At 46.0% G+C, this 22103-nt stretch overlaps 2 protein-coding genes across 3 annotated transcripts in view; one reads left to right on the top strand and one right to left on the bottom strand.

The window, feature by feature from the left end:
- Sty (sprouty signaling antagonist) overlaps window positions 1-6104 on the bottom strand; it is a gene marked incomplete at its 5' end in the record, with an annotated part of 43666 nt that extends 37562 nt beyond the window's left edge. Inside the window, one exon of the mRNA XM_076422954.1 lies at window positions 5750-6104. Within this exon, the coding sequence (XP_076279069.1) occupies window positions 5750-6104 (355 nt within the window). The remainder of the gene's footprint in view (window positions 1-5749) is intronic.
- On the top strand, window positions 6041-19920 carry LOC143207990 (uncharacterized). Of its 2 annotated transcripts, none has more exons than XM_076421972.1 (2): window positions 6041-14514; window positions 14655-19920. In XM_076421972.1, the coding sequence occupies exons 1-2, from the start codon at window positions 14370-14372 to the stop codon at window positions 14696-14698; spliced, it is 189 nt and encodes a 62-aa protein (XP_076278087.1). In that variant the 5' UTR covers window positions 6041-14369; the 3' UTR covers window positions 14699-19920. The 2 variants fall into 2 exon arrangements, with proteins under 2 accessions (XP_076278087.1, XP_076278086.1); XM_076421971.1 differs by having other exon boundaries at window positions 6041-14540.
- Window positions 19921-22103: the final 2183 nt, after the last annotated feature.

Genomic DNA, 22103 nt, shown 5'->3' with positions numbered 1-22103 from the left:
AAAAATTACGTTGCTGTCGAAATTCAATTGAATTTAACCGACTTGAACGCGGCACGAGTTAATCGCGTTACAGCAGAAATGAAGAAGAAACAGAAACTCTCTGGTTCGCGTAAATAGATCAACGAATAGACATTTCCTTTTTTCTGTGCGAATTCCAACGATTCAAGTTCGCCATCGTACGACAATCTCTCGAAACGAGTTATTATTCTCGATAGGGTTGCCTGGAGGCGAGGTCTATTCGATTCGCAAATACGCGTTTCCGATTCGGATTACCTGGTTAGTATCACCAGCTCGATATCGGTGGCTATCTAATCGCGACTGTCCGATCGGATATCTAGGTGACGGGTTGGATCTCGATCCCGGTATTCTGAGTAAGCGATTCCGAGTTTCTCGAGATAATATCGCCTAAGGTCCCCCGATTCATCGGTTCGGGATACGCGTCAGCGAGCACGCGCGCGCGTGCTCACCGAATTTCGTGGAAACCGACTACTCATCGAGGTCGCGAGTCACCGATTATTCTCGAACGGACCGTAAATCGGTCCGGTCCGGCCCGTTCCTATGTTCTACGTGCGCGAACAAACGCGAGAGACCGAGACGAAATAAAAGAGAGAAAAAGAGAGTACAGGGCAGACGCATGCGCGGCGAAGTCTCCAGGTACGCGAAATCGCGATTGGCATTCATTCCCTATTGCCGTCGAGGCGAATCACGCGTTTGTGTTTGTGAGCATTCGATCGAATGCTACAGCACGAGCGCATGCGCTCGTACTCCGCTCCAAGAGAGAGGAGACCAGCGATGGGACCGATTCGATCGCCGTATGGAAATTTTCGAGCGGCGACATACCGCCTGTCGCATGTCGCACGTGCGTCTCGATCGAGGAAAATTCGTGGATCACGTTAAACCGGAACACAAATAGGATCGACACGAGCGGGTAAATTTTGTAAGAACGAACGAGATTTCTTTCCGGCCTCGTAGAACTTTGTTCGACATCTCCGAAGGTGGAAATAGTTTATCGAAGGCCGAGCGAAGATTAACCGGCGACAGATAAAACGTAGCGTAAGCCGAGTTTAATGCCTTGCAGCAACATCTGGCAGCGCTTCCTCGTTTCGAAAACAATCGAGACTAGGGCTGTTACTTCTCCGAAGCGTCGACTCTTCGAAGATTCGAAGGAACGGAGGGAACTTCAAAGTGCACGAAGCTTCGAAGTCTCCGAATCGTATGAAGTTGTAACTTGATCAATTATTATTATTTATTATGCACGGACCGAGATCCATTTACAATAGAATAAAGACTTACAATAGAATAAAGACTTAACATAAATTACTAAGAAAGGACATGCATAAAAGAAAAAAAAACTATTGGTATAAAGGTACTGATATTATGAGTTAATCCAGCGTAATTTTTTTTTTGAAAGTTTGTAACGACCCATTAAAATCAATCTTTTAGCTGCCGTGGCGTATTTTTTCGATATTTAAGAATGCCTGTAATTGTATCGAATACAACTTAGAAGCGAAATTTCGAAGTTCAAAGCTTAGGAACTCAACAATTCGATTATCATCACCTTCGAAGTTACTGAGATCGAAACTCCGAAGTTCGAGGCTTCGAAAATCTTCGACCTTCGAAGGAAAGTAACAGCTTTTTTTTAAACTCAGAACGATGAAACATTATCGTGGTGCAGTGTGCGGGGGGGGGGGGTATGCAATATTAACCTCGGCATTAGTGGCTGAGAAACGCAACGGGGATCGCGCGGTGATAGGGAAACGATGATGTTATTCGCGCGAGCAGAGCTAATCGAGTCGAGCCGAGTCGAGTCGAGTCTAGTCGAATCTAGTCGAGTCTAGTCGACTCTAGTCGAGTCGTCGCGAACGTTTCGACACGCTGCTCCCTCGGAATACCATTCACACCCAGGCGCATTCATAAGCAGTCGGAACAAGGCGAATACTTTCCGCAAAACTATGGACGGGCCCGCCTACGAGGTCGCCGTTCCCTTTGCCAGCTACGAGCAACGAGCTGCGTGCTGCGAGCTATGCGCTGCGCTGAGAGTCGCGAGTTGTTAGAGAGGAGGAGAACGGCCGGCCCCGAGAATCCAAGCTGGAAACAAACGCTGCTTCGCTCGACGTGCTGGCGTCGACCGTCGTCGTCGTCTACGGTCGCGATTGGGTTTGCGTTTCGGACGTCATCACCAGCGGAAAGGTGGCGGCCGTGTCCGGGGGCGACTTTCTCACGCGCAACTTTCTACACCGGTAAATTTCATTCACTACTCCTCGGCCCGTGCCAGCTCGCCTCCTCTATGAAAGCGTAGTGTGACTCAATCCGCGCGAAGAGTCACGCTCCGTGGATCCTTGATCGCGTTTCCCTCGAGACCCACACCCACGTCGCGATCCCGTCCCCTCACGAAACCATCGATCAGCTCTGTGCACTCCGAGATACAGTATACTCCCGTATAACGCGACCAGAAACTTGTTTGAAAAGACTGTATATACTTTCTTAACACATTACCCACCGGTGATTATTCCATAATTTTGAAAAATCTATCGTACATGGCTAAACACTTTTTAATGGAACCTTTAATAGCAACAGCAATTTTCATTGTGATCTAACAAGTCACCCTCAATAACGTCATCTAATAGTTACGCCATCCTGAGGCGGCCGAAATTACATCAAAGTTCACGAATTTCTTTTCTCCAAAAGTAACGAATGTGACAATTTTTCTATTATGATATATGGTTAGGGCATACATTGAAGGTTATTCTGTAATAATGTCACAAAAAAACATTAAAAAATGGCCGAGTTTTCTTGCATTGCTCCTCCGTCAAAACACGTGTGGACGGTGTCACGGATTGTGATGCCCAGGGTTATCTGAAATTAAAGAACTCATGATTTTCTTGTTCCTAGATAAATTATTTATCGTGTAGCATAGGATTTTCTGATACGATGTCCCAATTGTTTATAACAGTCGTTCAAATATTGATTTTTTGGGTAAAAATTGAATATTTATTTTCATTTTCCTCGCATTTGTACAAAAATGGTTTTTTTCTTGAAATCCCTATGCTACACGATACATAGATAATTTATCTAGGAACAAGAAAATTAAGTTTTTTAATTTCAGATAACTCTGGGCATCACAATCCGTGACACCGTCTACACGTGTTTTGATAGAGGAGCTATGCAAGGGAACGGATAACTCGGCCATTTTTTAATATTTTTTTGTGAAATTTTTACAGAATAATCTTCAATGTATGCCCTAACCGTATATCATAATAGAAAAATTGTCACATTCATACTTCTGGAGAAAAAAATTCGTAAACTTTGATGTTATTTCGGCCGTCTCAGGGTGGCGTAACCCCTTAAGATTGAAAATCTTATTGAAAATTCTATTAATAGACTTTCGGTAGGTAACGTGTTAAAATTGGATCAAATCACTTGAATTTTTTAAAGATGTTAGACCGACTAGTTTGCTAGAGAATCAAATCCTTTGATTTAACATTTTCCCCGACTGTATGTACTGTATATTGCAGTAAAGGTACAAAACATTGCGTAAAACTACTGTACACTTATTGGCACAAAAGATATAGATACAGAAATATTAAACAATTTTTTCCCACCCATTCTACGTCTATGAAATTGTCCATTGCGGAATGACGGAATGGTAAGTTTTAGTGGCGCCTTAAAGTGCAATGGGTTAAACGAGGGTTAGAAAGGCGATCACCGGTGTAGTTCCAGGTCTTAACCGGCGTTTCCGAAACGAACGTGGAACAGAGAAAACCGGCCTCCATCTCCGGTGTCCTGTGTCCCGTGCACCGTGCAACCCTCGCACCCGTGAAACCTTTTGTACGCGTTCGCCCTCGACCGGTCTGTACGCGTATTAGATTCCAGTCGAGACAATAGGGAGAAACCGGAAGCAGCTACAAGGCGCATCGATTCACGAGAAACTGGAAGACCGGTAGTATAATAGGAAACGGTTGGCTCGTCGGAGGACTTCCTATTTACTCGGAATCCTTTCGCTCGAACACCAATAACACCGTTCAAATAATTTTCATCTTTTTCTCTCTGCGTTTCGATATTTCTACATCCTGGCGAAGAGAAAAACGAGTAATTAAACGTTAAAGATTATAGAAATTTACATATGGTATTTCGTATTTGATGCATTTATTCGCATTTCATAATAAATGCATCAAATCTGCAGTCGAGTGACAATAGTAACAACGATCGACGTTCAAAGTAACGTTATTTTTCATGGAGCCTAAGTTCCCCCCATGGTTTGACCGTTATATTGGGTTGGAACCAAAGTTCGTAGCGTTTTTAAATTAAAATTCAATGATAAAATTAAGAGATTTATTCACAGATTCGTTGAATAACACATTTTCGTATACAAATAAATATCTTCATTTCATCTTGGAATTTTCATTTGCAAACACTACGAAATTTCGTTCCAACCTAATAAATCACATATCTATTCGTTTTTCGTAATAAATGCTTAAAAAATGCGCCATTACATGTACATAACAAGAAACGACGATGGAAATAACGAAATAACGTTATTCTTCGCGGAGCATTTGCCGTGGTCGAAGCGCAGCGACACGTCCGAGAAGGCTGTCCCGCGACAACCGTCCCAGTCAGCGTGTATACACAGCTGAACCCGGGCCTTTATGAATGGGATCGAGTTCGCGATGTTCAGACTGATCGCCGGCAGCATAAAGAGACGCTGTGTTCGCGTAAGTGGAGTGCCACTTGGCAGTAGCTTCGATAAGAGCGCGAACACACGTCCAACGCATCCCGGGTGTATATCCGGAAGCGTTTCCCTCCAACAAATGGACTTCCAGTGTACCAATTCAGTAGCGATTCTCTAGTCGAGAATGCCGCGGTGAGTCGAAACCTGTGTCCATCTACGTTTCCAAGGAGAAGAACAAACCCCGAATCGTAATCGCGCTATGAGAAAGCAAAGCTTCCCGTTGCATACTCGCCAAGCTGTAAGAAATGCAACGAGGGAATTTTCACGCGTAGGACACGTTCGTGCTCGGTCGGTAATTCAACTTGACTATCGGTAACGCCCGAGGGTGGGCGGGTGCTCGAAAATTCCGGGTTCGGGTTGGATCGGGGCTGAACTTCCCAAAATCATACACTTGTTTTGCATAAGAAACGTTCACACGAAAACTCGTGATATGTACTCAGGAACCCGAAAATGTATACTGTTCAGACACCCCCAAAAACCGAACGGAGGCTAGAAAATTTTGGGAAAACCCGTCCACCCTTTGTAACTAGAAAATTCGTGATACCCGGGCACCCAAAGTCAAAATAGGGTTGGGAACCCGAAAATATTTATATTGTTCGGAGCCCCGAGTGTCATAGATTTTCGGGTACTCTAGGATCACTAATTTTCGAGTCCCGAGACTCGAGAGGTCCGGATACCCGCCCACACCCCTACTATTGGGTTGGAACGATAGTTCCTAGCGTCTTTAAATTAAAATTCAATGATAAAATTAAGAGATTCACAGAGATTCGTTCAATAACACATTTTCCATTCTGTTCCATTGCATTTCGCAATTTTTTAATAAACCTGTGAATAAATATCTTAATTTCATCTTGGAATTTTCATTTGCAAATGTTAAGAAGTTTCGTTCCAACCCATTACATAGTAATGCCTACAGGAAGAACACATAGATAGGCGTGAGGTAGACCGGAAACAAGGCAGGGTGGTAAGATATTTTAGCGGCGGATTGGTTAACGCGTCGAAGAGTTAAAGGACACTCACCGTTTCGACTAGGGGGCCGTGGGGGCGCAGGATACTGGGGCGGCGTCAAGGGGGGCGGCTGCGGCGACACTCGCGCAGACGAGGAGGTCGTTGAGCCTCGGAACGCCGGTCTAAGCGTCGTCGACGTGGTAGTCGTCGTAGCCGCCGTCGCTGTCAGCGAGAACGTGGTGGCGGCTGTAGTGTTGGCGTTGCTATCGGTGTTGGCGGTGGCGGTGGCTGTGGCGATGCGCTGCTGCTGGCCGCTGTACCTCGAGGCGGTGCTGCTCGGGTTGTTGGACGGCCAGGGCGGGCGCCGCGGGGGCAGCACCGGGGGTGGCTCGTAGTCCAAGGTATCCACACTTTCGGCACTTCCGTTTCACCTGTACCCTGGCACCGCGAACTTCCTCTGTGACTCGTATCGTCTCCCGTTTCCCTATTTTCTGCTTCCTGATTTTATCCGTTCACCCGTGGTTCCAACGTTGGCGCGCGCGCACACAAACTTATCCAACGCGTCCTATACGTATTCCTCGTCTCGGGCGACGAGCAGACGACAAGCTTCTTTTCTCACTGATATTTCACTGAAGACAGGGTGGCACGTTTGTCGAGAAAATAAACGGAAATTCGTTTCTCTCTCTCTCTCTCTATCTCTCTCTCTGCGTCTCCCTTTGATTCCTCACTTGGTTCGCACTAGTCACCGATCACCGGTCTCACACAACACATGTAAACACAACGCTCGAGTTACATGTAGGCAGTTACATGTACCGTCGAAGCGTAGCAAGTCGACGCGTTTTAGCGAAACAAAACGGAACGCAACTGGTGTATTGAACAGAGAAACAAGAAACTCCTGTGGTTGATAATCCTGACGGTGAGGCGGAGCACGGGGGCCGAGGAACGCGAAAGGCGGCACCGGAGCACGGTGTAGCTCTCGACCACTCGCCGTGTACGAGAACCCGGTCGAGAAAAACACGAGGCACGATGCGAGACGAGATGGGAAGACGCGAGGTGAGGCAAGGCAAGGCGGGGCAAGATGGGGACGGGTTGGGACGGGACCGAGACGAGTCGAGACGAGACAGAAGGACAAGATCGGTGAACACACACCGCGGCTTCTTCTCGCGCACTGGCCACACACAGGGCTCTTTCTCGTCTCGTGGCAACGAATGCTGCTGCTGCTGCTGCTGCCTGCTGGTGCTTGCTTACTCTGTTCCTACTCGGTATATCCCTCTTTCTCTCTCTCACTCTTCTTCCTTTCTCTCTTGTATCCGCTACGGGATGCGTACAACGAGTCAGAGCGAGAAACACGCAAGCTTACCGACACACACAGAGAGAGAGAGAGAAAGAGAGAGAGGAGATAGAGGACCGAACCGCGGCGGGAGACCGAGAGAGAGAGCCGACTGAATCTCGCGTAGGCTGTCTGCCAGTAAACAGGCTCCTTCATTCACTGCTTATTTTATACGGGCGGCCCCCTATATGCTCCACAGAAATAGCCACTTCTCGGTCTGTCCTTGTTCCGCGCACATGCCACGGCCGGATATATGCTCCCGCTGGTGCCTTCGTCGTCGTCGTCGTCGTTGACGTCGACGTCTCCGTCGCTGTTGCCGTTGCTCTCCACCGGCAAACGGATCTCCTTCTTCTTCGTCTTCTTCTTCCTCCTTTTCTATCTCTCGGTCCCTCTCTCTCTGTCCCACCGCCGCCTCCTCGTTCGTGGATCCCCTTTCTCTCGCACTCTCGCATTCGTGTCACGCGGCTCGCACCTCCGACAACAGTACTGCCCTCCGTGGAAAAGCGAAGAGTAGGAGGCCCACACTGGCGGCGTTCTCCTTCTGGCGCATCCTTCTCTCTTGTTCCTTGTTCCTGTTCCTGTTCCTGTTCCCCTTCTTCGAACGTACGCTTCGCAGAACTGGATACGCACCTTTTATTTCGCTCTCCGTTATTTTTCGAAGCGAGACATCTCGGTTCTACACCGAGTTCTCGTGTCACTGTCTGCTGCGCGGTACACACACATATATAGACACACACACACGCGCACACACGTAGAACACCTCGAGGAAACAACAGGTGCGTGATATCGGTAACCGGTGTCGCAGCCTACCTTTGCTACCTTCGGCTGTTACAGTCACCGGAAGAATGAACACGCACGGACGACTTTCTCGCGACAGACCTCCGTGTGTTACTGTCGTCGATCGCGTCCTCAACAAGGTCCAAAAACACTGATCGACTTGGATCTTCAGGTACGTGCACACTCGTTAAATATCCGAATGGAAAACAGCTTAATTATCACGGCGATCGACTTCTCGCGAGCACGACGACGATGTGTCTCGATCGATCGGACGCTCGGCACTCCCGCGAACAACGAACGGATCCGTTGCGCGCGCGTGTGTTTCCAGTTACGCGCCCCGTAGTGCTCTCACTCGAGTTCACTGGTTTTCTCGAATGGCAAGCCTTCGCTCGTTCTCTCTCCCCTCTCCGATCCACGATCGCTCCGGTGAACACGGCGCAACTCACGTTCGCGTACCCCGCGCACAACCAACACCACCGTACACACTCTTCGCCCCGTACACAAACACACCGAACGATCCGGGTATTTGTGACGTACGCGCGCCCGCGCGCACGGTCTCTCTCCTCTCTCGCGTTAAGCGGAAAGAGAGTTGGAACGAGTCGGCTGGAAGTAAGAAAAAAAGAGACGAAACGACGAGACAGCCGGCGGCGGCTGGGGAATATACAAGGGGGGACACTGGGAGTTGAAAGAGTAGGGATTGAAACGGAGAGAGAGAGAGAGAGAGAGAGAGAGGGGGCAGAGAGGGAGCACGAACGAAGACGGAGAACGAGCGAGCGAGAGACGAAAAAGTTCAGCTGGCCTCGGCGGCCATGCCGGTGTAGATCGTGCGAGAGCAGGCCAGGCGCGTACTATCCGACCGACGGGGCCACCAGTCAATCGGTACACGCCTTCTCACTTTTTTCTTGTCTTTTCCCTCTTCTTTTTTTCCTCTTCGATTTCCCCCTCGTCTCTTCCTTGACGTACTCCCACGGGAGTCACAATAATATCACCCACACGACACGATCCTCCTCTCCCGACGGATTGCGTTTCTAACCTCTCTCTCTCTCCCCGTTGCTGTGTCGTACCGCCCGTTTCCTTCGTTCACGTTAACGCGTGTCGCCGTGCAGGTCGACGGACGGATCGATCACGGTTCATGGTGTGTATCCATCGGTTCTCGTCGGTTTCGGTCTCATCGCCAGCACACGCACTCACACATACACGCGCGCGTTCAATCGGTCTCGGAGGCAACGCGTTATGTAGTTGGCACGGGCGAGTGTCGCGCACATTCGAGACACGATCGAATGAACGCGTTTCCTCGTGTCTCTGGATAACTGTCTCTCGGCAGCGAGTCTCCCTTTTTTTTTTACAATTTTTCACGCGGCTTTACGGATACTGGTGGGGGTGGGGAAGGGGGAAGCGACTCCTCTCTCGCGTGCGGCAAAACAGAAGGAACCGAGCAACAACGCGCGCGCACTCGCGAGACCTTTCTCCCTCTCTTTCTTTCTCTCCCTCTCTCTCTCTCTCTCTCTCGCTCGCTTTATATTTTATTGGACAACGAACGATTTTATTCGACGTTTTCCTACTTTTGTTGTTTCTCTTTTCTCTTTGCTACCGTGAACACCCGGATCGTACTCCGTTCATTCGCTCTCTGCGTGTGTCGTCCCTCGTTTCGGAGCCGAGACCGGCTACGCTCGACGCTGCTGTGGCGTTCTAGACTCTCCGCTCGCCTACAAACAGCGAAACAGCGCGTCGAGGAGCAGCGGCCTGTCGTATCCGTGAGTGGGGTGCTCGAATGCGCATGCGCTCTCGATCTCTGCATCGAACTTGCTTGCATATGCGCGCGCGTTCGGTCGTTCGTGCGCGCGAGAACGTATACTCGCACTGTTTCACAAACGGCCAAGCCTCGACGAACCTCGCACGTAAATGCGCGGGTGCGAACCAACACGCACACACGCAACCCACGCTACGAAAGCACCGTGACGCCCCCCACCCCAACCCCCACCGTCCGTCCCACGCCCCATGAACCTCCGCTCTCTGCCCTTTCCCCTCCATGCCTCGCCATCGTATACCGTACCTCGCGAGCCAGACGCGATACTTCATTCATGCTCGTATTGTGCGGCCAGGGCTGCTTCTGTTTGCTCTGGCCCCACGCGCTTCTCAGCAGTTCTTTCTTTCACTACAACACGCGACATTTTCTCACCCTTCGTCCTTTGATCGCACGCAATACCTTGATCGTAGCGTTCACAGTGACTCGAATTAATATTCGGACGTTCTAAAGAGGAGGATAACTTTTTTAATATTGTACTATACGATCTGAATGTTTTTGGCCAGCTGGAGCAACTAGATTACTACAGGATGTGGATAGAAATTTTTTCAAAAAATGCGATTGTTCGGAATTGTAGAAAAAATAGTAAAAATTGTATTTTACAACTTTTTCATGTGGGCCTATGTATATTGAAAATTAAAAAAAATACGTTTCGTAGAGCTGTGTCAATTAAACATTAATCCGTTTGAATCGTTTCGTGGATTTGAGCGCTCGCGAGTTTCCGCGGAAGGTGCAACGTAACGAGAGAGTAGAAAAGAGGCGCGCGCCGCGCCGGAAGCGCAAAGTGAAATTTCCGCGGCCGAACGTGTCAGCGTGGTGTAGGACAGTTTTATTCATTGAAGAATGGCGGCTACGCGAATGACGACGCGGTCGCGTTCTCTCTTCTCGCGGGGCGCTTGAAAAATCTTCGTTCAGGTGATCGAACGTCGTAAAACCGATACACCCCTCCCCTCGGTGTGTACTACGGGCTCTCCCACATGTCGGAGAGACTCGGTTCTCTTCGTAAATGTCCGCCGACTACATCCTCTTTCGTCTTCGTCTCTTTCGCTCGTTTCTCTCTCTCTCTCTCTCTCTCTCTCTCTCTCTCTCTCTCTCGTCCTCTCGACGAGCCTCTCTCTGTGTACACACGTTATTTATGTAGCCGTGTGTGCGTGTTCCTCCTCCCACTCTCTGTCGTGAGCCAGAGAGTGAGCATAAACCAGACTGTCCTCGTCACTTCCAGTCTTGCCAGCTCTCTCATTTTCTCTTTCTTCTTTGCTGTTCACTCGTTCTCTCTTTCACTCCGGTCTCTCACATGTACTTACACTGGCACACGTACGTCACATACGTGGATCGAATCGAGCCGCACCAGTTCTGCTATTAATCGGACACGCAAGTCCTCGGAATCACGAGCGGGATATTGTCGAGATAAATCGACGAGACTCCTGCAAATAAAATTACCATAAATACGCGGTTGGTTGCATCACGTCGAGCTCTTTTCCGCCCAACCTGACCAAGCGCCTTGCTCTCTCGAGCTCCGACGCGCATTGCTGGCCCCGAATCGACCGCGAGATCGTCCACGATTTCCCGCACTCTCGATACTTTACTAGGGTACGTGTGCCTATTACTGCGGTATTTTTCCTCAATGACATTGAAATACGTAAAAATAAATATTTTACTCTGAATCAATTTGTACAATTCGAGGAGAACGTGTTCTCGTTTGCGAGGCAAACAAAATTGTCGAGTATATTCTCATATTTTTATAAAAATAAGACTTCTACATTTATTATTATTTAGATACCTAATTCGATACAATCAAAGTGTAAAAAGAAACTTCTCTTGCTTTTTTAATACAAAAATTAAGCCCTCAGCATATCACGTGCATTAAAGTGAAGGAGGGGCCGCCCATTACTGCGGCACAAAAACCACTAGAAATGTCCCTAATACTGCGGTGTGAATCTTACACCGTATACAATGTTCCCGCGATTGTTGTGAGAACCTCGGGGGTATCGAGTCTCAGGATACGAAATGCTACTACCGTTTTTTACGTGTGCGGACATAGATTTCTTGGATAACTTTTCCAAATGTAAACGACGATCCTGGGTAAACAACGGTGCTAAGCGAGAAATTGTTGTGTTGTACTAATGCTATTCCATACCTGAGAATGATACATCGAGTATCATAAAACCCCAATTTAAACACCCCAATACCTTAATTTCTTTGTAGCGCGATCGACCACCCAATGGGGAACCCCCTAGTAGTGGGGATAAAAAAGTCACATCATCCGCATACCCGAAAGTCACATCAATCGCGGGAACACTGTACAGGGTGAGGCACCTAAGACTTTAGGCAGAAGATACATACATCAATCGTTCGAACCGTTTTCACAGGGAACATCGCCAGTGGATCGAACGATCGATGAAATATTCATCGCGTTTACTATTACGCTGCGCGGCTCCATTTTTTATTTTTCCTCTAGCACACGTATAAGGTGTGCCTATGTCCCTCTTTTTCTTGCTCGACGCAGTTCGCGAGCGCGTAGCATGATGTGTTACATGCTCGACAGAGTCGCCCCCGAGATATCACACTGTGCTCGCGGTTTTGTTATCTATCTTTACCGAACGATCCTTCCTCGTAGTATTTCTTTCCATCGCGAGCATGCGAATAAGTAATCTTTTAAAGCATAAAACAAGCACGCTATCTCCCGCACGCATTGCTGTATCTGATGGGCGCGAAAACAATGTAACGTAATGTCCCATTAAAAACTGCATACTTTGCATCAGGCTTCTTACGCCGCGTGCCAGTTTTCTATGTATATATGTATATATACGTGTAGTATATATGTAGGGTGGACACACCGCGACTCGATCACCTTGAAGAAATTCTTCGTTGAAAGGTGTACAAACAATTGTCGTGTGTATAGAAAAGTTGCGTGATCTCGAAGGGCGCCGCGCTGGTACGCGATGCACAAGCGAACTGCGCTCTCTTTTATGGATGAAAGATCCGAGGTTCGTCAATGGTCGTAACAGCTGTCCGCTCTTCTTCAACCGCACAACATGCAGGTTCTGCCAATAGGCATTTCCCTCCGTTCGCTGTTGCGTCTACCACAATGGTAATGCAAATATATGGAACTCTTTTATTCGAAACAGCGAAAGAAGAATTCGTAAAAAAGATTTCTATCTGTTTCTTCGAAATCGTGCACCTTCAAGCGGAAACCGTGAATATCTCTGGCGGCACAGTGTACCGAATGGCCATTTTTGACCGACTTCGAAAAAGGAGGAGGTTACTCAATTCGATCCTGTGTGTGCCTTTTTTTCGTTTCTTTTTTCTATGTACATATGTTCACCGGTTATGCCCAGATGGATGGACCAATCGGAACGAAACCTTTTGCATCTTGTAGAGTATGTCCCGGAGCAAAGTTGGGCATTCATCGATTAACCTTTTAATCAAGATTGATTGATTAATGTGTGTACGATTAATAAAGTAATCCTTGAAAAATCAGCGATTGATTCAATCGATTGATGAAGTTAATCGTCAGTCGTTGATAACACTAAAAAGTATGAAATAATTTCCATTTAATTGATGTGAATACACACGAACTTAAATGACAATTGTTGCTGATTATGATTTCATTGGAATATGGTGAACTTGGAAATCAGAATTTAAGGATTTTCGTAATTTCCAGTGTCGAAAATTTCCAATTTTGCGCCGCCTCCGAAAAGATTGTATTGTATTTAAGTTCGTGTGTCGGTTTAATTTCTTTTTATAAAATTTTTTTACAGATGGAAAATATATTCAGGTCATCGTGGCGATTAGTTTTTCGAATGTTTCTAATTTGATATTTTTCCATGCTGCTTGTAGAAGTTGCCAAAGACGTCTCTTTAGAAAATTCATTATATTTGATACGATTACTATTTATTTTTACAAAAATCGGCAAGAGACATTTTGCATTATTTTTAGAGGAGCATGAACAAGTTGTTGAAAGAAATGTAGTAAATGGGTACCCGGTTGGCTACGAAAGGGTTAAACAAATTGGATAACGAGCTAAGAAGGGAAATCGCCGTTAATGGGACGTGAAGCGACGAATTTATAATAATCGAAATACAAGCACCGCGGGCGTGGAGATGCGAATCGCGTGCACCACTTCCCTCGGAAGGATATCCGGTGTGGAAACGCTTCGTCCTACTACTCTCTCTCTCTCTTTCTCTTTTCCGCTCTTTCTAACGCACTAGTCTCTCTGCCCCCTTCCTCTGTGGCCGCCACTATTCCCTCCTACGTTCGATGATCACCTTTCGCAGCGTAGTAAATATGTAGCACGTCTCGACGTATTCTTGTTTCGGCGTGCGTATACTCGTCCCACGATTTTCGCCAACACATGCGGGCCCATTAACAATTTCCAGTCCTTCTTCCAGGCACGACGGAAATGGGACTCCCCTATTTTGTATTTCGCGCTATACTTCCCATATGTTATGTTTGCTCGTCACCTGAGCTCGCTCTAATTAAATGTATGTGTTAGGTTGTAAAGAAAGAAATGCAGGATTTTTGTTGCTTTGTTTTAATTGCGATTTTATACCAATAAATATTTACCTTAATGTAACGAGTTATATGTAATTTTAAAGCTTGTTTTACGCTCTATTTAATTATGCTTTTGATATTTAATTTTATTCAAATTTTTATTAATAATTCTTCTAGTCTTACAGAAAAATTGGAGATCGTTTGGTCCATTCATAAAGAAGTGATTCTGATTTAAACTGCCGAATTACGAATTACGAGTTCTACCTCGAAAAGAGAACTCTCTGAAAATGGCCTATTCCCGGAATGAGAGGAGAGGCACTCGCGCGTTGCTGACAATAAGGAGAGCGTACTCGACGGAGACAGACGAGACCGGGCCGGACCGGGCCGGAGAAAGAGGAGCAACAATGTGGAGCGGAGAAAAGCGGAGCAAGGGTGGGAACAGTGTTGCGAAAACGAGGGTAACTTTCGCCGTTGTGGTTCCATGAGCACGCCCGCGGTGCTGATGGCTCCTCGTCGCGCAGACCGTCCGTATGACCGACCGCCTTACTTAATTAGACAATTAACCCTTTCAGCCGCTGAAACCGATGGCGCAGAAAACGACCGCGGCCAGAGTTAGGCGGCAATCAACCGCTTGTGCCTCTTTCCTTCTGTTGGTTTCTCTTCTGAACGATAAACTCTGCGAATTGGTCGATCGTTATCGGAATAATCGCCGAGACTGGAAACAATGGATTTCAGGACAGCTAACACTCCCCGCCCCTCGTCTACCCCTTGCAACCACGTGTCGCCCTAGTGTCCGACTTCGATTTTGATAATCTTTTGTGAGACGATGGTATATGGATTAGGGCTGTAACTTTCCTACGAAGGTCGAAGATTTCGAAGCTTCGAAACTTCAATTTCTGAAAATTCGAAGGCGATGAGAATCAAAGTATCGAATTTCAAACCTCCGTAGTAAATTATTAGAAGATTGGAAAAAACAGTCGTGACTGAAAGTTAATATTTTTATTTATCAAAAATCTTGACACGGTGTGAAACTCATAAGTTACAACTTCATACGTTTCGAAGACTTTGAAATTTCGAGCACTTGGAAGATTTCGAAGCTTCGGAAAAGTTACAGCCCTAATATGGATCCATAATAATGTCTGCAAAATATTAGGTGTAGTTACTCAATAGTTTTAAAGGTATGGCTAATGGAACTTCGAAAATTTGAGCTGCCAATCATGGTATATCAACGACGTATGAAAGTTTAATTGTTTATATCTTTTTTTAAAACTATTGAGTAGGTAACTACATATAGTATTTTGCAGACATCATTAGGGATCCATATACCATCGTCTCACAAAAAATAATCAAAATCGAAGTCGGACACTTGGGGTGCTTCCGTTGTAAGTATGTACCCTTCTCTGTTGCGACATTTGCTCGAGAAGACAGAAGCGGATCCGTTTTGTTTTCCTCGGGCTCGGCGCGGCTTGGCGGGCGGTTTAACGCGGCGGGGTTCAAGTTCAATTGAAACCAATTCTTGTCCCGTGCTAGGAAGTTGGGTCGCGGCGTTTGGCGGGTGCCTTAATCGCGTTTTCTTCTCACGGTATCGTTTACGCGGAGACACCGACGTCGCCGCCGTTGTCCGCCGGATCTATAATAAATAGGCCGTGTGTGGAATCGCCACAGGCTGAGAAACACTGGTTTAGCCTATATTTAAACGCGCGGCACGCCGCGTATCTTAAGCGCGTTCATTAATGCGCTTACGTGTGTGCACGCCCGTTTAACCTTACGGCTGTTTACAGTCCTCTCGCTTGGACGATTTGTAACCTACGACATACTGAGACACATTTCTGCCTCTCGTGGCTGGCCTTGATTAAGCTGTTCCCCCGCGTTCGAACGTGACTCTACCAGAAACCAGAACCGCTGCGTTGCATTTCGCGCGGATTGCACCCCGTCAGGCGATGCTCTCTTTCTCTGGTCCCGTCGAAGTCGCGAGCAACGAGATCCTCCAACCGTATTCTTATCCTTATTTCTCGGTTAGTTTGCTAATCACCCGGTGGGTAATAAACCCGATCATATTGGCACACTATGTGTGCCGACGATAACGCGCGACTGTTCGCGCAAACGCATGACTTACTCCTTGCAAACGCGCGACCCGCGGCTGTGGATTCGGAGTTTCTGCGATGCGGAGCACAGTGGTCCCGATCGAGAAATTCACAGAGAAATGCTGGAATATAAAATTCGATAGATTACTGGAATATAAAATTTCCATTAAAAATAGGATTTTATTTCATGCCACTTTCTTAAAATTTGTCTATAAATATTGTTCATTGCATAAACATCCGCAGTCTAGTTATGACTTTCGATCCATTGGAGATATCGCAATGAAATTGTCACTAGAATTTTTACAATTTCCGCCTCGTAAACGTAAAAATAGGATCTTTGAGGACGATCGCGGCCTAGAGTGATCTTTTATCTAGCGCTTTTGACTACTGAAAAACCCCATCGCATGTATTACCGAGAAATGAGAAAGGGCACACCGCACCCTTGCGGGCAAACTTATTTCTAAACTTGTTTCTAAACAAGCCTACCCCCTTAGAACACTTGAGACTGTTTAGGAGAGCAAAGCGCGCTATAAAATCTCTTGACTTTCGATGAAGTCGAGTACTTCACGGGTACACAAATCAAAAAGACAATACTGAAATCGATTCTTCAGATCTTTAACTACGTCAGACAGCAACAATTTTACGATCTACGCGAAATTTTGAAATCGACTATTTTCCGACTTGTCGGGCCAAAGACATACCTGAGCTGAAGGCGGAAATGAATCTCTATCTTCCCCTCTCCTTCTCGACGCAATCAGTCTATTGGGCTCGACAAGTCGAGAAACGGAAATCGGACGAAACGTTAATCAACGAGTCGGCGAGCTCGGCCGCTTCCACGGAAGGAGATAGAGCGGTTATCAGCCGATCCGACCACGCGATAACAGAATAAGAGAATCAGAGAACGACTAGCTCGTCCGCGTTTCCTTTTTCTTTTCTGGCCCGCGACGGTCGCGACTTCCTGAAATTGACACGCGCGATTAAGAGTTTAATATTTCATTTCCTGAAACGAACACGCGGCAGATTAACAGCCTAATAATCCACTTCCTCGACGCGACGGATCGACTTACCGAATCGCGACGAATCCGCTCCGCTTGGTCATCGACGAGCGAAGCGTTTCGATTGAAACATGATCCTCGATCACCGAATTTTTGCTAGCGTTCGCGAAACGAGGACCGGAAACGGTTCGACGACGGACGATCACAATTAATCAAATTATAAAGATGCTTTCATAAGAATTAATTTAATAAACGTCTTTATTAGAGCACGTATTATTTTTGTAAGGCGACCATGTGCCTATTACTTTTATAGTTTTATATTTATTGTACAATTTTACTTTTAATTACAGTTTATTTCATCGTCAACCAACGCGACTGTCGTCTGTTCCTTTTATGTATCTGGAAAAATAACTTACTGACGATAGCATTATGTGATTTTTTCGACAAAATATGGTGATTAATCAACGTACTAGTCGTTGATGGTAAAAAGAACTACAAGACGAGGAGCGGGAACAGTTCGACGGCGGACACGAGCGTGTTTCCTGTTCTATTTCAAGGAACTCGAAACCTTTCGTGTCAATCCTGGAAAATCGAATTAGACATTTCTATTCGTCTATTCGCTGTCAGCCGATCTCAATGAACACGCGAACCTTCGGGAAAACAAATTACGTAAGAGTTTTCATAGGTGACACGTAATCTAGCCGTAGTACGTATAGTAACCGGAGAACGAGTTGTACTATCGACACGCTGTTACGTAGCCAGTCGGAATTTTCAATTACCGTCGAGTCGTCGATTAACAATTCGATACGGAATATTACAAATCTCCGGCGTACGAGGTAGTTGGGACAATATCTTACTCGCAATTCTTCGTTTGAAGATTCACGTTGAAATCGGCAGCGATGGAACCACGCCCTCTCTGGACACTTTGGCACGTGGACAGAGGGAAAGCGAGAGGACAGAAAAATTGATAAATTGAAACATTGAGTCGAAGAAGCTGTCTCCATTTCCTTTTATTTTGAAAAAAGCAATTGTATGTAAAATTATTTATAGTGGCCGCGTTTTAATCCCTTGCCGTATTTTAACGTGTCACACTCGCCACGAAGAAGCTGTCTTCATTCCTTTTATTTTTAAAAACGCGACAATCATAAAATTGTATGCAATTGTATGTAAAATTATTTTAGTGGTCCCGTTTTTAAATCCTTGCCGTATTTTCATCGAGTCAGACTCGTGTGACGAAGATTTTAATCAAAGTCTGACAAATATGAATGTTACGCGTTCGTTTCTAAATGAAATAAAATTTGATTAGTTTGTAATTAATATTTAAGCATTAGAATAAATGTAGCCATACAAAAAATATAAATTTCCTTTTCTCTTCTACATTTTTCGGGATAAAGACGTTTTAATCACTGTAACTGTAAAGAAAATGATACGGCAAGGGGTTGATAGAAACTTCGTTAGAAAATTCGTTATGGGTAGACTGCGGATCTTTACGCATTCATGAAGAAATGAACTGGGTGAAATATAAAAAGTCTAAGAAGATTGTAATGTTGTTTTCAACGTGAAAAGACTATTAAGGGATGAAATCAATTTTTATTTAACTATTGCTTTCCACAATCGGCGCAGAAAATTTTTATTTTGCATAAAGATCCGCAGTTTTTTTCACCTAGATTGGGCATATGTCCCACAGTAGCACCGGGAAGTTCAATTTTCTTATTAATTCCTTTATATTAACCCGTCGCCGTACCTTTTCTATTACAGTTACAGTGATTAGAACGTCTTTATGCACAAAAATGTCGCAGAAGGGAAAAGAAAATGTATATTTTTTGTATGGCTACATTTATTTTAATGCTTAAATATTGATTACAAACGAATCAAATTTTATCTCATCTAATATGAAACGTGTAACATTCGTATTTGTTAGACTACAAAGTTTTTTAACAATAAAAACCGTCATCACGAGTCCGGCTCTTCAAAGTGCGGCGAAGGGGTTAAAGAAATGACAAAAATACCATAAACTTGTAGATCGGAACCTCCGCTTTTCAACGACACCACATAAGTTGACACCATTAGCCGCATCTGATGAGTAGGATTTATGTCCGCCTTGGGCATTCGGTACATCGTGCGGCGGTTCGGTGTCGGTTGACAGAAAACACGTCGGTGTGGGAGCAAGAGGAAATTCCAGGTGACCGGCACAGGAAGCAGGACTTTTTTCCACGAAAAGCGAGCGGTACGTGGTCACGATTCACGATTCACGATTGCCGCATCGCCGCCTCGTCGTTTTGCCGCTTGCGAGGTCATCATTCCCATCGCTAACGCACACGGAGCCACGTGCGTCGCGTATGGACGCGCGAGGACAACCTGCAGATGCATGAATGACTCGAAATGACGTGTGTTCATTGAGCGCGGCTCGGCGTGCCGACTTGCTGCTCTCGGTTGCTCCCAGCAAGGACACGACATATTTTCTGACTCGCGTAGGAAAAGATTCGAACCGACGCGACGTTTCTTTTTCCCCCGGCTGCGTCCCTCGTCTTCTGTTCTTTTCCGTAGACTTCGATCAAGAAGAATCTCGCTAACGGTATAATAAATATCTTCTGTCGAACGTTCGATATAATCTTTTGCCAGTTTATCATCGAAAATCCTCGTCGAATCGTTTCGTTGCTCGTCGTTCGACGTCCGTACAAACCGTATAGGGCCAAAGTGAAATTCCTTTCGCTCGGCTTCTTATCCGAGGATTAATTCTACAGCTTCGGACCGGAAGTTGTGTAATCCGGGTAGACGGGTCGAGTGGCAGCCGACGCGTTAAAGTAGAACTACCTGTGAATTACCGTCCGCCTTCGTAACGGAGTAATATTACTGACGAGCGAGGAGGATGCAAGCTCGTTCAAAGGAGAATATGCTTCTCTATTCGATTCTATTTGGTATCTGGTTCTGCACCGTGGACCATTGGCCATCTGCGATAACGTTAAGAGCATTCTCCTTTCCACGATTGCAAGGGTGCGGAATGCGCCTTGTCATTTCCCATATTTCGTAGAAGTCGTATAACTCAATTTCATGCTAATAAAAAAACAGACATCTACGAGCACGGGATCTTTAAGTTGCCTGAAAAATCGCAAGAGATAGCAGAACAAAATGTCATAAAACTTCAAAAACTTTTATAACTCGATTGACAAAAAATTCAGAAATCACAAAACTTCGGAAGCCATGTAACTCAATTTCTTGCTAATAAAAAACAGAAATTCTACGAGCACGGGATCTGTAAGTTGTCTGAAAAATCTCAAGAGATCGAAGAACAAAATGTCAAAAAACTTATTCTGAATCGTAAGAAATTGGCTTTGATTGTCCCTTGAGAAAACGAAATGACTTAAAGACAGAGCTGAAACGTTCGAGAGATGGATGGTTTCGCGTCAACCACGATCGAACCGATCAAAATTGACGATCGATCGCGATCGCCTTGTTCATATCGGCTGTTCGTTTCAACCCTTTAACAAGCATAACCGGGAAAGTATCGATGACTGGGAGGGCAGTGGTATCGGTGAGTGGACGGTCGGGGGACGAAGAGGATCGTTAAGCCGAGGAGAGGGGAATCGGCGGAAATGAGCGTGCGCGAGGCGGGCACGGCCACGTAGAAAAGCGTGCGAGCGAATATGCGTGTGTGGCGATATCGAGTGCATCGGTAAACCGATTAAACGACTTGCATAAGAGCAGTGGGACGGAGGAGAAGCTGTAAGACACTGGTAGATTTGGTGGAAAAGGGGCTGGATGTCTGTGGGAAGAGAGAGAAAAGAGATCGCAACCAGTCCAGAGAACGGAAGAAAAGGAACGCAGCGAGCGCATCGTGGTCGCCACCGATGCATTTCCTGTGAATGTGCGCGAGCGCGAACGCGAACCTGAGCTCTCGTGGCCGAGCACTCGTTCGCGAAACGACGATATAGTCTTGTTTCGAGCCACGTCGCTAATTATATTTCAAATTTACCGATCTGCTGCCGAGAGAAGGAAGCGGAACAGTTATACCTACCATTAAAAAGTTAATGAGACATGGTATCTCACCGGGGAATTTTAAGTATTCCGGATTCGGCGGTCGTACTTCGCTTGCCTTCCGGTATTTCATTCGCGGTGAAGGCGATGGCTGAAGGCGAAGGCGAATGGTGAAGGCGAAGGCAAAGGCGAAGGCGAACGCGAAGGCAAGCACGTTGCCACAACGTTACGTACACGGTGTCTCGGAAAGCGGGATCCTCAAACGGCTGAGAAAATTCGCGTGTACCTTCCGTTTTATTCCCGAGAAACGTAACGCGTATCGCGCACGAATATCTCATCGCCGCAACGGCACGCGCAAACCTATTACACGATCATCGAAACGTAGCCGTCGATTTGGTTGCACACCGAATCGCGTTCTACTTTCTAGAATCGCTGCAATTTACCAAGCCTGTGCCCGCCTTGCTGTCGCAGCCTGGTAATTATCAACGAAAACACGTTTCAGTCGCGATCACGCTGGAAATGAACACTGGCCAGCCGTCCCGACACACGGTGGGGAAAATCTCCGATTTAGGAGTGCGATTTTCTTCAGAACGTTAACACATTGTTGACCGGTCACGAGTTAATTCGTGTTTGTATTATTAATTTCAATTTATGAAACCCAGGGCAAAATATTAGGTTGTCCTAAAAGTTTCTTTCGCTATGTGCGCATTCCATATTGTTAGATAACATCAGCATACATAAACAACACAGTCTTCTGTTCGTCAACTTTTTTATTATTCCTCAAGTTTCCTCTTTCTTAGCCACATGCCATTGGTTTTCTTAAAAATTACTCTGAATTAGCACTGAGCACATTAATCGAGAACGAAACGAACTTTTGGGACAACCTAATGGAATATTTCAAAACCTTTGTTCTTTCGGTGATTGCTATACAGTTGATCATACCAAAAAAACAATATTCGAAGTTACA

This window comes from Lasioglossum baleicum, chromosome 4, assembly GCF_051020765.1.
Source record: "Lasioglossum baleicum chromosome 4, iyLasBale1, whole genome shotgun sequence".
Taxonomy (NCBI): Eukaryota; Metazoa; Arthropoda; class Insecta; order Hymenoptera; family Halictidae; genus Lasioglossum; species Lasioglossum baleicum.
The sequence above is the reverse complement of the archived record's forward strand: the minus strand, read 5'-3'. Positions and strand labels throughout refer to the sequence as shown.